Source organism: Octodon degus, unplaced genomic scaffold (genome assembly GCF_000260255.1).
Source record: "Octodon degus isolate 3935 unplaced genomic scaffold, OctDeg1.0 scaffold00017, whole genome shotgun sequence".
Lineage (NCBI taxonomy): Eukaryota > Metazoa > Chordata > Mammalia > Rodentia > Octodontidae > Octodon > Octodon degus.
This window is the reverse complement of record NW_004524593.1, coordinates 17,377,431-17,394,247: the sequence shown is the minus strand read 5'-3', so window position 1 is coordinate 17,394,247 and position 16,817 is coordinate 17,377,431. Positions and strand designations below refer to the sequence as shown.

The window sequence follows — 16,817 nt, the reverse complement described above, 5'->3', positions numbered from 1 at the left end:
CTCTCTCTCTCTCTCTCTCTCTCTCTCTCTCTCTCTCTCTCTCAAATAAATAAATAAAAAAAAAATTAAAATACAGACGTATAGCCCAAGGAATGCTCGAATTTAAGGTGTAATATCCTATTGTTTTACACATTTTGCTAACGAAAAATTCAACTCAAACACCTGAAGCTATTTTGTCTATGTTATTATTCCCAGCAGCAACCCACGTGGGGGGATCATGCTATTTTTTTTTTACCTAAAAAGTGGAGAAAAAAAATTTTTATAGGGTCTGTAATGGAGTTCAGAAATGAAAATACAATTTTATTACAGATATAGATAATATGAGTGGTCTAACAAGATCTCGTTCTTTGTAGCTCAAAATGTCTCAGTGATTCATTTGCTTTTGTATAGGTGGATTCCTGTATTCATTTCACATCAGTAAGAACCAGTTTCCTAAGCCCCACATGTGAGTGACACATGACATGTGGCCCAGCAGCTGCAGAGGGGAATGGAACATAGTCCCTCCGGAGGGACGTCTGATTTTAAAGGGTAGAAAAAGCTGAAGATGAAAACCACTGTGCAGCCTGCGTCCAGTTTCCTCGCAGTAGTGTTTCACTCCAGCACCCAGGCAGGGTGGAGTGGGGGTGCTCCACCTGCCCAGAATTCAGACCGGAATGTTAAAAGCACTGCTTTAAGCACAACTGGTGTTTTGAAGCCAATGCAGCTATCAGACTGAATTAATAGTTTTTCCGCTTAGAATTGTTTCTGCTCTCACTCCTAAAAAAGATTTTAAAGAGGATTGTTTGATTGACTTGTCCCATTGTAAAGTATGCACCTGCTGTGAAATAAAGCCAAGGGGGAAAAAAAAGTTGAATAATTTAACTTTTTTATTTGTAAAGATAATCAGGGTTTTTCTGATTACATCTTAACTTCATAAATGTTAAATAACCTATCAGCATCTAGTTGTTGTAAATTATGAAAAGGAGCATTGCAAGGAATATTAACCAACAAAACCCTTGTTCTTTAGTGAACAGGAAAATGTGTTATGGCAGCTTGTCATTGTGCAACTGGTAACTTTGACACCAAATAACAAAACTGCCATTTGCACTTAGGCTAAATTGGTTCACTTGAGCTTCCGAGCCACCTCTTGCTCTGACATAAATTTATGAACTCGAGAACTAACCAAGTCGTGTGGTTTCCCAGCTGACTCTAACAAATATGCCCATTTCATTTCATTTAGTCATCAGGATACCAGGGGGCTCAGGGCCTCAGACTCATTGCAGATGGTGTAGGGTTAGCAGGAACTCAGGAGGCTTGCGTGTCACAGCCCTGTAAATCATGACAGCGGTGGGGCCTCTTTCCTAAATGCATGTCACTGTCTGAGGTGTTTGCAGCTTAAGGAGCCTTCTCTCTTGCGCCACCTCCTAGGTATATGTAGAGGACATTTATTGCTGATTAACCACAAGGTGAAAAATACACCTCCCAGAATCACGCCTCGGCTAGCCAGGTTTAAACCTTGATCATGGTCGTGTCTCTGTTGGAAACACAGTGAAAGTGCAATTTTGGCTCCTGGCCCCCTGGAAGTTCTGTCCTTGTGATGGGTGGAATTTCCAAAGAAAACAGTAGAAAAAGATGAAATACACAGCGAGTGAGCTCAGGTCGGTCAGAGGGAGGGAGGGCTACTCTCTCCCGGTGCTGGGGATGAATGAACTCGTGCCTGTCTTCGTAGGAATGCAATCCAGTTCACATAAAAAGCAATAAAGCTAGAAAGCAAGGAATCATCATAAAGACTTTTATTTGAATGACTGTATCATTTATTTGGATAGAGAATAGCGAATTCAGATGAAACATGGGCTCAGAAGTGTTTGAAGGCATCAAGAAGAATGCCATAGTTGGTTTTTGGTTTTTATTTCATTGTGTTCCATTTCCTTTTATTTTGTAGGGGTGGGCATCATTTATTCAGCACTTTCTGCATTGTAGGAATGTGTTGAAATGCTTTATAAGCATCTTTGGGTTTATTCCAAATGTGACATATATATGCACTGAGCCCCAGCACACACCTATAGATTGGGTATGACAAGCATCTACTAAGAAAGGGAGGAAAAGGCTAAAATTTCTTAAAGAAATAATTAATAAAATGTAGTGGTCACAAGTTCAGAAGTGAAGAAAGCAAGGTCCAGTGTAGGGTGCTTTGAGGCCTATATCCCGGAAAATGGGGAGGTGGTGGCTTTGTTAATTGAAGGAGGAACCCAGGAAGAGCAGGTTGGGAGCAGGAGGCGCAGCTCTTTCTGTTCAGGACCTTGTGCTGATGTGGACAGCTCTGAGGGAGTTAATGTGGAAATGCCTAGAAGGCTGCTGCAAATCCCAGCTTGAGAAGAGGTGTCAGGCCAGACATATGCATTTAGCAATCAGTAGTATAAGGTAATTGTTTCAGCAGCTGGGAAACGTAACGTGAGTCTAAGCAGGATGCTCTAACTTTTAAAAATAAAGATTCTCAGTCTTCGTTGTCAAATTCAGCATAATTTAGCACCTTTCTTGAGGAACAAATTGATCAATCTTTTTGAAAAGATTTCAGGCTGGGGAGATAGCTCTGCAGAATAAGCTTGCCTGGTAAACACAAGGTCCTGTGTTCAATCCCCAGTTCCACAAAAAAAAAAAGAAAAGATTTCTTCTTTCCATCCACCCTGAGCGTAACCCAGAGTATCTCCGGGGTCTGTGGGCCCTTCCGTTCTTTAACCATTGTACCTACTGCTACATCACTATCATTAGACCTCATCTCTCCTGCATCCTGAATCGTGTGCTATTTTCTCAGAAATGTGGTCTGCCCATTTCATTGTTTCTATTGTACAGACAAATTTAAGTCCAAGATCAGTAACTAAGAGCCTAAATGTTACAAGGCTCAGATCAATGAGATAATTCGTAGGAAATGCCATTATATTCTTCATGCTAGGCTCCGCCCCTCTCCTTGAAAAAGTACGTATGCTGGTCATGACCAAATAAAGCTCAGTAAGCATTCAGTTATATAAATAGATAGTATAGCGGCCAAAAGGACAAGATTCCCTTCTTTAGGAAGCAGCAGTGAAACATGACAGTTATTGTACCCAAATTTCATATGTGTTTTCAATTTTCATATGTGACTTATGTACATAAGTCTCGCTGACTGAGTGGACTGTCTCAACTCAATAATTAATGCACTGGGAATTCTCTAGGTAGACGGTGATTTGCAGACTTTATGGGCTATTATGTCAAGGATCAGTGTCACACAGGATGCATACACAATGCTCTACGGAAAAATTGTCACAAGCACAACTGATGCTTTTTACATACCTTAAGAGTAAGTAAACTTAGAAAAAAATATATGACACAATTCCTAATTGCCTGTCTTTTCTTATGTGAGATGTGCCGTTAGTTTTATCCACGAGTAGAGGAAGGATAGCTTTGAACAGAAATAGTACAGCTTCTAAGGGACAGGTCCATCACATCCTGATTATCTTCCAAATCAAATGTTGTGCAGCTTTTAATTTCTCTATGAAACAAATGCTTACCTTTCAATTACAAGGTTTTAAATGTACATTTTTCTGAAATGACAAACGATTTGTTGACCATATGTACATGATTCTGAACCACCCTCTTCCTCTTTGTCTCCCTTAAGGGATCCTCATCCCCCAAATTCCCGTGGAGTACAACGTCCTGCTCAATGATGGGAGTGTCACACCTCTGACCTTCTCTGTCGGTCACCAACAATCCACCCTCCTGGAAAATCTGGCTCCTTTCACCCAGTATGAGATAAGGATGCAAGCATGTCAAAATGGTGAAAGCCTTTCAGACACTTGGCTTGGGCTTTTATGGGAAAGTATTTCATAAACAATTTTTTTCATTAAAAAGAAATAGGTTCTCAGTTCACATGCAAAGACTAACATTTCAATTCTTATTTGTAGTGGACTGTTTACCTAGAAAACTCAGAGCCTGCCATCCAGCAAAGCATTATGCACCTCTGCATGTTAAATCATGAATATTTAAATATATTAAAATGGTGGTTTTGTAAAATCTTGTTCTATAAGGACCTTTAGAAGAAAAACACCGGCTTCACTCAGAGATAGTGGTAATACAAAACAAAGTGGGTGTTACAAAAAATTCATAGAAAATATGTTTACATTGGTTTTATTTAAACTTAATCAAGATATAAAGAGAAGTTATTTAAAAATTGAGTTGCCCCATGTGAATCTTACATGTTTTACAGGGCTTCCGCGAACCCAGTGTCATGGGCCTAAACTGTCCCCTTGAATTTTGTGATGCAGATGGTGACATAATCTTCTATCTGTGCTATCCTAAAGACAATGTGCCAGTTCCCACCATCCCTCCAAGGGGATAACTAGTTAAATGTAAACTGAGATTTAGGAGAGGAAGACAAGGCTAACTTCATTTTACTTTAAATACAGAGACTGCTAGATATAGATACATTGACACATGAGGATATACATCTCCTATATGTTGTAGCACTCCTAATTGCTACCTGAGGCTGTAGCTCATGTTGGGGTACATGGGCCTTGCATTAGACTGCAGAAGCCTTCCCACCTTGTGCCCAGTGGGGAGGGACTGTCGTGCCCCAGATCAACTCCATTGTTGTGGGAATTTCTGCTCCTGCAGATGCGCTAGTGTCGTGGGTTCAGCTGGGATCAGAAACCATGAGCCCGTTTGCCAGTGTGTGTCTACCATCCGGACCCTGACAACTATCGCTGAAGGGTACTGCTTTTGCTGATCCAATCCTCAGCGCATCCGTGTACACCTAGCTTTAAGTTGATGTTTTCTTGATTTAGAGGCAGAGTCAACTTCCAAACTCTATCCCCTGAAACTGGGCTATTCAGGTGCAGTGACCTTCTAATTTTTAGATTCCTGTGTGAAGAAGAGTCATTTATTTTAAACACTGGCAAAAATAATAGTATTAAGAGTATCCAAGATGGGGCTGACCAGATAGCTCAGCAGACTAAAGCACCTGCTCAGGCAGAGCGCAGCGCCGGGTTTAATCCCCAGCATATTGTGCCAGCCCCACAACCAGTGCATGCTGAGATGGCAATTGAGACTGAGCATGGTGGCGTGTGCGCCTGTAATCCCAAAGCTTGGGAGATTGAAAATAGGAGAATCACTACGAGTCCAATCTACATAGTGAAACCCTGTAGACCCTGTCCTAAATTCATTTTTAAAAAGAAAGAAAAGAGTATCCAAGATGTATAACCAAGTCTACACTTGTGAAATTCAAATGTGTTATCACTTTTTGGCTAGAAAAATCCAACTAATTGAGGGAAATGTTAGTTTCAAAAGCATGTATCTGATTGCCTATGCCTGTGTAAATATGTGACTTACTAGTATTTTTTTACAAAACTACCACCTATTTAAATGTTCAAATTTTATAGCTATGTACAGTTTTGATCTAACATACATGTTGAAGTATGTAGACAAAACTTCAGACAGATGATTTCATGCTACCCTCCACCCTGCTATGTAGGTATGTAGCTCTTTTCCTCACTTCACAAAATCTTAAAGACGTCACCTCTTTCTCAAGGAGGTTGTGGGGTGAGCAGCAGGGTGTCTGCCTGGACGTCGGAGGCAGCCCCCCAGGATCTTCGCGCCCCTCTTCTCAGGACTCTGGGGTCATCTTGCATCGAGGTCCAGTGGATGCCACCTACAAAACCCAATGGAATCATCACCAACTACTTCATTTACAGGTAAGACTGTTTTCACTTGTATAGGGAGGCGCGCCATTCTGAGACAGTCAGGTTGATGTGGCTTTCATTTCTGTCCCGGATGCAGGAGCACTGGTGCTTTCAGAGCGCCCCTGGGGCAGACGAGACAGGGGCCAAGGATTCACTTCCCCCAACAAGACATGCCACCCTGCAGGGGTGATGGCGGCCCTTCCCAGGGGGAGAGACTGGTTCTGCGGCACCCTGGGATGTGACTTAGTCCACCTAGCTGGATGGGTGGTGTGGGGGGGCTTGCTTACTTGTCATGAGCAGAGTCTTATTAAATGGATCGACCTAAAATGATGAAGAAGAAAGAGGAATTTGGAGGAGAGATTGAAGGGAGAGACAAGAGAGGGAACAGAAGACAGAGAGAAGGGAGGAAGGAAGAGAGGGTGAGGGGAAGGAAGTAAGAGGGAGAATGGAAGGAAGGAGAAAGGAAAGGCGGGTCCAGGCCAATGAGTCAGAAAGAGCTTGATGTGCACAGCAGGCAAGACAGGTGTGCTGCAGCCCGCTGTGGCAACATGTGCGTCGCCCCAGGAAGTTGGGAGGCTGAGGCAGAAGGCGCGCTCACGCAGGCCGGCCCAGCCTGGGCAACTTGATGCCTTACTGAGACCTCGTCTCAAAGATTAAAAACTGAGCAAAGGCCTGGGTTCCATCCCCAGTACTGAAGAGAAAAAGAAAAAAGAAAGGAAAGGAAAGGGGAACGGGGAACGGGGAACGGAGAAAGGGGAAAGGGGAAAGGGGAAAGGGGAAAGGGAGAAGGGATAGGAAAACGGAAAGACTAGCACAGTTCGGGACCTGCAGGTGCAATGCCCGCTCCCAAGGGCCCCTTAGATGCAGCGGTCTCCAAGGCTCTCCAGGTCCTCCCACCCCGGTTCCGGCATTCTCCAAGGCAGCCTGCCACCCTGTCTTATTTGGTCCTGTAGCCCGCACATTTAGTGAGCTTAACTTTCAGCTCCTTTCTCGATCTGGATGAGGAAAACCACTCCTTCAGATCCATCTGCAGCGGTGAGCAAAGGGCTCGTAGAAAAATAGGGAAAAGAGAAAGGACTGTTGTGCTTCTGGTTATGTAAATGACATTACCGAAAACGAGCAAGCCAAATTCCTTCTCAGCAAACATTAATTTGAAGAATAATATTTCTGATTCAAATACACACGAACATGTAAGAATGGCTAATGTGAATTTACATTTTACGCTAAGCACATTAGCGCAGGCTCTGAAATGCCCATTCTCTCGAAATAGTTTTCTTTCATCTACTTAATGCTAATTGTATAAGAAAAGCACATCAAATTCCTATTCTGAATAAAGGGAAATAAAGTATCTGTTGGAGAGCAGGACGTGGCTTCACTCTGTTGCTTTTGTAAATAAAGCTCATGATTACAGCGACTATCCGTGGCAGCTCTAGAGAAAGGAAACAGGAAATCTAATGCAGAAAGCCTGCTTCAATGAAAAATACTGTAAATTGAATTTGACAGCATTTGATGGCATTTGATTATTCTAGTCACAGCCAAACAATGATATAAAGAGTAATATGAGGCTGAGTGTGTTACTGCCTAGCAGACTCAAAAGCAATAAACCTTCCTCCAATGTGACACAATCACTTCACAATCATAATTGTAGCCTGTTTGATACCTCTGAGTACAGCGGAAGGGCATGGACTGACATAGATACATTTTGTTTTTTATTTAAAGTGAAATGAAAACGGCGCGCTGGGGCTGCAGATACAATCGTTACGTTCACCTACATAGGCATGAATCACTTGGCAGTTATTCCAGCTGAAGTTTAAATGTGCTTAGACAACAACAATATCAAATTTTTCTTAGATAGCTGCAAAAAAAATCAGAAATTTGTAAGGACAGAAATAGAACGGAGACACATAGTCTTTTTTCATCCCAGGACCGCGCAGGTCCCTTGTACCATTACAGCCATGGGCCTGCAGTATTTCTAAGGAGGTTATGGCATGTAATTTTTGCTTCATCATTTGCCGCCTCTTTCTTCTATTGCCACCAAAGGAAATACACTTAGCTCACACCAAAGGCGAGCTTTGGCCCGTGTAGGTATTTCATTAAGTTGTGGGAAAGCCAACCTCCCTACCTCTTTTGGAAATGCCATTCTCTTCGGTCCCTGAAAACTATTTTTCCTTCTGTAATCCTCTTCCATTGTTTAAGCATTGCCTCCAGATGTCCTCCTGTTAAAAAAAAAAGTCTACCCTAGTAACCAGAGATGTTCATAACTTCAGAGAAAAGAAAAGAAATGACCTATTAGAGACAACCACTCCTATGGTCACCGCAGCTTACTGTACCTGTTAACTGCATTACATTGTCCACCACATATGAGTCATAAGCGAGGTTTCCCACCAAGACTGTGATGAAGAAAAGGAACAACATTTAATTGAGTGTCTCGCAGCCTATTTACTGACAAGGGACAGACAACACTGTCTTGGGCTTTTCACTTCCTCTTCACACGGGGTCTAGTTTGTGTAGAGATTTCCCAGGTTTACCCCTCCTTATCTCCTGTCAATAACTTTGTAATAGGCAGAAATCTCTTCACTTCCAGCTACCAAATCCACCCAAGACATTCTTTTGGGAGTTTACAAAACACGTAATAAAGTTGTCCACTCTTGGTAGGCATTGCCATTTAAATAAAGGAACATTGCATGGGTTTGCAGTCTCATGAGCTTTCTTTTATAAATCACTAAAATATTTCTACCATGTACACTTAAAGACAAAAGCTTTATATCAATGCCCTGTAAACACTGTAAAAATAGGAAGAAATAATAAAAGAACAGCTCTTCTGAGTAGTCCCTAAGATTTTTAAGGAGAAAATCTGGGATGGTTTTGAAAGATGAAGACACAGAAAAATGTTCCAAGGTTGGAAACTAAATGCGATCATTTTCTTGACTGATTTATTAACCTGGTTGAGATAAGTAACAAAAGGTGAGTACCAAGCCAAAGGCCAGGGATTTTGATGCAATTTAACTTGTATCATGTAGAAAGCTAGATATTGATACAGATCTTCAGACAGACAGACAGATGCATATAGCTACCTGTCCCACACAAAGACGGGCATACAAAGCTCTGCAAGATCTGGTCTCTATGACTACCAATCTTCACTGTAGTATAACATATCAAGGCAAACTAGGTAAAAATGTGCAATGTAATGTGAAAAATATAAATGTCAGAAAATTTTGGAGCCGGGGAGATGGCTCAGTGGAATAAGTGCTTCCCTGGCAAGCACAAGGGCCTGAGTTCAATCCCCAGTTCCAGTTCCCCCCCCCAAAAAAAAAAGAAAGAAAAGAAAAGAAAATTGAGAGGAGGGCTGCCCAGATAGCTCAGAGGACTAAAGCATCTGCTTAGGTAGGTGCAAGGACCAGGCTTTGATCCCTGGCATGCCACACTGCATGCTGAGACAGCAATTGAGACTGGGTGTGGTGGCACATGCCTGTAATCCCAGCGCTTGGGAGGCTGAAAACAGGAGGATCACTAAAGTTTGATCTGTATAGTGAGACCATGTAGGACTTGTACTAAATACACACAAAAAAAAGAAAAGAAAAGTTAGAGGAGATGCTTTCTCACTCTACTTCTGGAGTTTCCATGTAGGTCTGCATAAATTCAATGTTATTGGGACTAAGCTTCCCAAAATCTAAAGATCATGACTATTTAAATTGTGAAGCAAATAGATTTGTTGAAAAAGAACTGGAAGTATTAAAAAAAATCAATAGCTATTGTCCATTCTTTAGGACTTACCAGTGCATATATAATTGTCATTAAAAGAAGTAAAATCTATTAATTTTAGAACATTAACTTAGATATTTTTCACTTCTGCTTTCCTTTATATAAAAGGAATCCTATTATAGAAGTTGTTCTGTTGGAATGCCTCTTGTTAATTTTTCTGTATGCTTTACATTTTAAGGAAAGTCTCCACTTGGTGGACACATTAAAAATGCCACATCAAGTATTCCTTCTACAGGTGATCCAGTGGGAAGAGTGGGATTTGTGATCACAGGACGAGGTTTCTGTCATTTGTCAATTAGGTGACTGTGAGAAAATCAGTTGTTCCCACATTGTCTATTTCTGTGTCGTTAGGTTCACCAGTCTCCCTGAATTTTGTAAAACTAAGTGGAGTAATCAATAAAAGTGCTGTGTTAGAGAAACATAATGAAAATAAGGAGAAGGCTTAAAGGTGCTGTCCAAGGTGCTGCTTTAGGAAGGCAAATCTGACAGTTGTAGATGAGTACTGATGGACAAGGAAACAGGTTCTGCTCATAAAAAGATGCTGACTGCACAACAGAATGCCTAGTGTGAGCTGTTTTATTCAAATATACAGTATTTTTATATTTTTAGGTGCATGACAATATGTTTGGATTGTTCAACACCAAACTAACGTTACAGGATGTATCTTCAAGTTACAGGTTATCCATGGGTCTTTGAAGTACTTCTTTTGCTCCTGTGTGTCTCCTATTTAATCTTCACCATCAATATATTATGCGTTATAGCAAAGGCAATATGGCTGCAAATCAGTTATCACCCCATTTTCCTTCCCCTTGATAATGGGAATGAAGCCAGCGCCTTCCGTGGGCTCCACAGGCACTCCGCCACTGCAGCACACACCCAGCACCATACTCGCCATTTTATCATTCTCTTCTTCCTTTGTGCCAGGAACATCATCCTCACTTCTTCTGGCAATCAAAGCATAATCAGGAGAGAGAACTCATAGCAGTTACACCAAGAGAAAGAAAATGATAAGAATAATTACTCACTAGTCATAAATTTGTTAACTAAGGAAGTGAAAGACCACAGAGAGAGCTCTAAGATAGCATAGAGGTGACAAGGGAACATGCCAGCTGAGCAGAGGAGGGCTCCGTGGTAGCCAGGACCCAGACTTGGGAGGAAGGTGCTGCCTCTGGCACAGATATCTGGAAAGCATGAAGTGGAGTGGAAGTTCCAAGTGGCACAAAAGCCCAATATTCAAAACATCTTCTCTGAAGCGGGCAGGAAATGCTACTTCACTGTGGGAGTCTTTGCTGGGGACATGTTCACATTAATGGCTGACAAACAAAGCAGACAGGAAAGAGCCATTTCTTTTTCCTTTCTTCTTCCTGACCACCTTCTGGCACCCCCTGTGAGTACAGCTCAACATAGCTTCTTCTGGTAAACAGGAGAGGTGCGTTTCAGGGTCCCAGCTGTGCTATCATAAAAGTCAAATAGAGAAGGGTATGTTTAGAGCTCAAAATAAGCAACTTAAAAATGGGCACAGTTTCCATTTAAGCAGGTTCCCTGGCGTTTGGGATTCTTCTTGTCAGCCAGTCAGTCATGGCTTCAAAACATCCTTATGGCATCTCCCAGCATGCTTTGCTACTCTAGGTGCTGAGGACCTCGGCTGCAGATCCTTGTAGTGTGGTGGGACAGGGAGGAAAAGAAGCCACGTGGTGACATGGTGTGACCCAGAGTCACCAAAGAAAAGCAATGGGAGTGTACAGTAACTCTGGCACCAAAGCAGAGGAAGGACTTTTGCAGTAAGAGGCTTGGGTAACATTTTTAGAGTGAGTCAGGGTACAGAAAGGGAAAGATGAGGAGAGAGGATGAGATGAGGCATTGAGATGAATGGCTTCCCAGGCTGGGGAAGCCTGACTTGTCTTGGTAAAGCAGAGGGCTTGAGACGAGCCCATCATCATGACTGGAATATAGCTTTTGGAACAGAAAGTCTACCCTGATTGCAAACTGGGCCAGAAGCATGATGCATCATTAAAGGGATTCAAAAGGGTTCTCTTAATATTTGGGGGAGGCATTTGGCATCTCTTTCCCCAGTACCCAAATATCCACTCAGGCCTTAAAGCCTGATGGGTGAGCCTTCAGAGGCCATTTTACACCCCCCTGTGTTTCAACTTCATCTACCTGCGGCCCCGTTTGCCATCTGCATTCATTCTCACATGCGCCACTCGGGTGGCTTCGATGTCAAGGCCATCTGTCTGCAGCCACCAGATCCATCAGCCTATGCAAGGCCTTGAGCACCATCTCTGCTCTCTGGTGAGGTATTGCTCGCTGCATTCTACCCAACGATCTGCGTGCACTTGCTGCGCTCAGTCTGGATCCTACAAGACTTCTGGGAGGTTTGTTACATTCTAAGAGGGTATTAACTCCAATCTACAAAATTAAATAGAGATCACAGGATAAATTGGCCCAGGTCATTAACTCAGTGGTAGAGGCAAGACCTACAACCTGTTTCTTCTGACTACAGGTATTTCTAGATATTCAGAGTATTTTAATAGTCTTCACATGGGAGGGGATGGAATTTTTATATGAAATATATTGAGATTTAGGATTTTGTTTTAACTGCTCATGAAAATAAGCAGTGGCAGTTGCTGGGAGGGAAGTATGCTTCTCTTGAAAAGATTAACCTATGCTAAGACAACATCAATGTGAATACCCTTTAAAATAAATGTTTCTTAGTTTTTATAACTATTTTTCTTTCCTCCTTGATGGAGGAAAACATTAATTTGAGTGGGAAAGATACACTGAGACTCTCCCAAATGAGCATAAGCAAAGAATAACCCTTGGCTCATCAGAAATAAGTGAAGATGTGATTTCTCTAAAAACACCCTGTTTTTAAAAGGAAACATTTCCATGCAAAGGAATAGTTGAAGCCTAAATTGTAAATGGAGTAGGAACAATTGCGAGTTAATCATTTCTGCTCAAAGTGTGTTCAGACATAAAGAGATTCTGGTTTTCAACAGCACAGATGGGACATTTACCCCTCCATGATATTAATTTATTAAGTATTCAGTAGTGAGAAGAAATGCATTAATCAGGCTGCATGTTTTCATTGTGTTGGTGGAGAACATTGGGGCTAACACGGTACTCGGTTTTTTAAATACTGTAGATTTTAAAAATTCACATTTTCAGGCAATTTTTTAAGAATGTCAGTTTTATGCAAACCATGGCTACATCTCAATTTGGGAATTCATGAGAGTTTAATAAAAATTAATTGAATTGTCATAGTGAGGCTGAAGCAAGACAAAATAGAAAGTGTTATTTCCCACAAAGACCTTCCTACATTGGTTTGCTTTATTATATTCCTAGCAAACAGGCTTTAAAGATCACAAGAGGAGCTCTTGGCTTGGAGCCAAGGACTAAAGCTCTCCTTAGGAAAAGTCCCTCCCCATGACACACCTGGTACCTGATAGCTGCCGCAAGTACAAAGGCCAAGCTCTGCAAGGCCACGTGGGGCACAGAATCTGGTCCATGCATGGCATCGGCAATAATGAACTGAGATGCTGCACCGTCACTGCAGGCCACCGAGTGGTCCCCACAATGTCTGCACAGCCTCCAGCAGGGTGTTTGTCATTGCCCATACCTAGGTCATAGTGATTTATCAACTCGAGACTCATCAAGCCCCAAAGCCAGAGATTTTACATATCCTGCCTTTTTGTGAGAGGACACTGTCATTTTCCTTGTCTTAATCACCCATTAGGTTTTGACGGAGCTGGTTAATTTGATGTGGCAGCATGTCCGTTTTCCAGCAGCTGAAGAGAGTGTTAATTAAATACCCCTAAAGGCCTGGAAACGTTGATTTATTCATCCTTCTCTTCTCACCTGGAGAGTGGGCTGAAGCGGGAGAGCCCGTGTCCTGGCTAACTTATTCCCAGCCTATATTTTTTTGCCCTGATAGAATATAAAAATGGACGGAGGTAGAACAGAGATGTAGAAAAGGCAGCAAAATGCGTGCTTGCGAACCTCCCATTTGAGAACAACGGTTGAAGATATGCTAAGTTTCAGTGCTGGGATCGCAGAGGGATTCTGAGTCCAGTTCCTTGGGGCTTCTCCCTTTTGTCAGAGCTACGTTATTTTACCTCCACAGGACCAGTAACTCTTCCTAGTGAAATACCAGATATTCAGGGTGATCCTAGCAACTGACGATGCTGCTTCTCTTGCTTAGAGGCTTAATGTATCATCTGCTCAATACCGAAAGGATACACGTGGGCTCTAGTTTTGAATAGAACAAAATCTAAAGAAACTATCCCGTTCTCAGCAAGTTGAAAGATTTGTTTTCAGAACGTCCAGGGTTTTACTAGGTTTCAGAGGAGCCCTCTACAACACATGTGACTTTTCCCTGTAAGTATCTCTAAGGTGAATTCTGACTGTATTCACGACCCTGTGGCTCTCACTAATACGCATACGGTGCCGTCCAGGCTGCACAGCTCTGACCTCCTTTACATAGAGGGTGTTCGTCACTGTGACCCTGCTTCCAAGACAAGGGCCAGCATGTGCGTGCTTCCCAGAGGTCTGCTGGTGAACAGCAGTGCATGTGTAAGGAGGAACAGTCCTTTTCTTGAAGAGTTGTGGGTCAGAGAAGAAGAAATCCAACTGAAAAACCAAGTGACTTGTGGGAAACAAATTGAAAATGGTTTTCAAACATTCAGGCAACAAAAGCAAAAATTCCATTGTACTCCATAGTGGAAATAAGAACCGTGGGTGTCTTTCTTCTGGTGTCCCTGTCACCCAGTACGGTAGCCGAGACTTTCTACACCTGGTCTCCTGGTCCCAGGGGCAGTGGAGGAGACCTCCGTGTGCAAACACTTTCAAGCGCTGCAGTCAGCAGACTCCCCACTGTCCTACAGCCCTGGCAAGTCCAATGGCCGAGTTCAAAGTGGGTTTGGGAGCACAGGAGCAAAACACATGCACGCGGAAAGACACACACAAAGTGGGACCTGCAGGGCAACCCACAGCCCTACGGGGGGAGGGAGGTCCCAGCTAGCAGCCCCTGGTAATTCTATATTTTATGAAAACTGAAACCTCCACATGACTGTGTGTACACAGGGAGAGAAACAGAAAGTGTGTGGAAATGGGTGCTTGGTATAGGATTCTGCACTGTTTTAAAATTTAATTTTTTTTTTTTTTCAGAACTGGGGATTGTACTCAGTCCCTTGCACTTGCCAGGGAAGTGCTCTTTTTTTTTTTTTTAATTTTTAAAGAACATGTTTCCTTATATGTGTATTTTTTTAAAGGAAAGCAGTCTGGAAAACAATACAACACAATATAATTAAGAGTAATGTTTTGCTCATTGTTATGTGTGTATTCCATATTTTCCACAAAACATGACTCTTTCTTAAACCTTTATTCTTCATGTGTGAGTACCTGCAGCGTGCAGTGCCTGCATTTGCCATGAGTCCGTATGTGACTGTGGCGCGTCTGAATTCTCTTTACACTCCCTCCCCCTGCTCCTTTCCTCCATCTCTGGGTCCTCTTCTCACTTGCAAAAGATCTAAAGAGAAAGTAACACTCTTGCGGGAAGTCAGACATGCATACAGATCCGCACACACATACACACACGTATGCATCCATGTAATGTCATCGTAGAGGACGCCCCTACTAGGTCTCTGCTGCGCTCTTCCAACTATTCTTCCTTTGTCCTGACACAGGGAATGTGAGATGTGGACATGGTAACTGGTTCCTCTAGCAAACATTTTGCTCCCTCTCTAGATCTGGTTTCAAGTTGCTTGCTTGGCTTCCTTTCAGACGTCTGGCTGGTGCTGAAGCTGTGTCCCTCGCATTTGTCTGGTGGGAAGGAGCCCTCAAATTCTCAGATGATGCTGGCACACTGAGGCCTTTCACGCACTATGAGTATCGGGCCCGAGCCCAGAACGCCAGGGGCTTCGTGGACAGTGCTTGGTCCTCTGCGCAGACGCTGGAAGCCCCTCCACAGGCCCTGCCAGCTCCCCAGGTTAGAGCCACTGGGGCCCATTCTGTTCTGCTGACCTGGACGGAGCCAGAGTCGCCCAATGGCCTCATCTCCCAGTACCGCGTGGTCTATCAAGAGGGGCCCAAGGATGGAGAACCAGACAGCCCACCTGTGCACGCATTCACAGCAATGGTAAGACCTCAGACAGCACAATCAAGCCCACGTCTCTGCTTGATGTGCTGGAGTTCATTTCTTATGCAGCTTGTCATTTTTGTTAAGTCTATGAAAATTGCTCACACATGCGTAGAATATGGACACAATACTAAATGGAGTCTGAGGAGTACGAGGCTCTAGCTTGTGAACCGCAGCTCATCTGCACTACTGCAGGCAAACGCATCCATCTCTCTCTGCCTTCCATATCCATTAAATGGGAATAATGCCGTTGTTCCCTCTATATTGTGTACAGATAAGGAGAGTAAAACTACTCAGAATATTTAACTTCCTACTTTTTCAAAAAGCTAATTTTATTAAAGTTACATGCACTATAAAAGTTACACATAGCATAATTTTGTGGTGATTTGAGGGCGCTGGTCCACTCTGATATAGAAAACAATCGAATTCTGTGCCCCCCGGGCCTCCTACATCTCTTCTCAGTGCCTGCACAGCCTGAAGTCCTACGGGGGACCCAGGAGCACCACGGCCCTGCTCTCTGGAAATGCTCTCTCTCATAGCACTACACAGACGAGAACTGTACAAGAAGGGCAGGATGAGAATGCACGTTATCCTGAGACTTGGATATCAAGCTTACCTACCAGTCATCACCCACACAACACGAGAACATAGCATCACACCCCGGAAGCGTTGGACACGGATGCACTCAGAGAACAGCAGGCCCCACACACGAAGCCTGCAGAGGCTTCACGCAGAAGATGAGGTGGAACAGTTCTAGGTGTTAAAAACATGCACAGGGTGATCATAACACATGATGAGTCTTTGAATTGTAGAAACTCATTACAGTGAAAGGCACATCACCATTCATGTCCCTCAAAGTACTCCTCCCACTCTGAGCAGGTTGACTGTGCCTGAACTCTGGCCACTTCGTGCAGCAGCTCTGGAAGTCCTCTCTCATGAGCATCTCTACGAGGAGCGATCAAGGTACGGGGACTACTGCTGGCACACACCGTCTGACAGGCAGGCAGGCTCGCGAGGACAGACCCTGTGTCCTGCTCCGCCTCAGCCCGGTCTAGCGGTGTGTGACTTCTGGCTGACCCCCAAAGTCAAAGTCACCGTGAAAGGTAAAGAATGTGAAACAACTCAGGACGTCAAGGCAGCCAGGACAGCACAATGGAGACACTCGGGAAAGAGGACTTCCCTAACTGCTGCGGAAACGAAAGAAAGAAAGAAAGAAAGAAAGAAAGAAA

The 16,817-nt window shown here is 43.2% G+C and overlaps 1 protein-coding gene across 1 annotated transcript in view; it reads left to right on the top strand.

The window, feature by feature from the left end:
• The window catches only part of Ush2a (usherin), a 732,353-nt gene that overhangs the window by 629,885 nt on the left and 85,651 nt on the right, over nt 1-16,817 (top strand). The window contains exons 58-60 of the mRNA XM_004626936.2: nt 3,632-3,790; nt 5,540-5,702; nt 15,234-15,588. Coding sequence (XP_004626993.1) covers nt 3,632-3,790; nt 5,540-5,702; nt 15,234-15,588 — 677 coding nt within the window. The remainder of the gene's footprint in view (nt 1-3,631; nt 3,791-5,539; nt 5,703-15,233; nt 15,589-16,817) is intronic.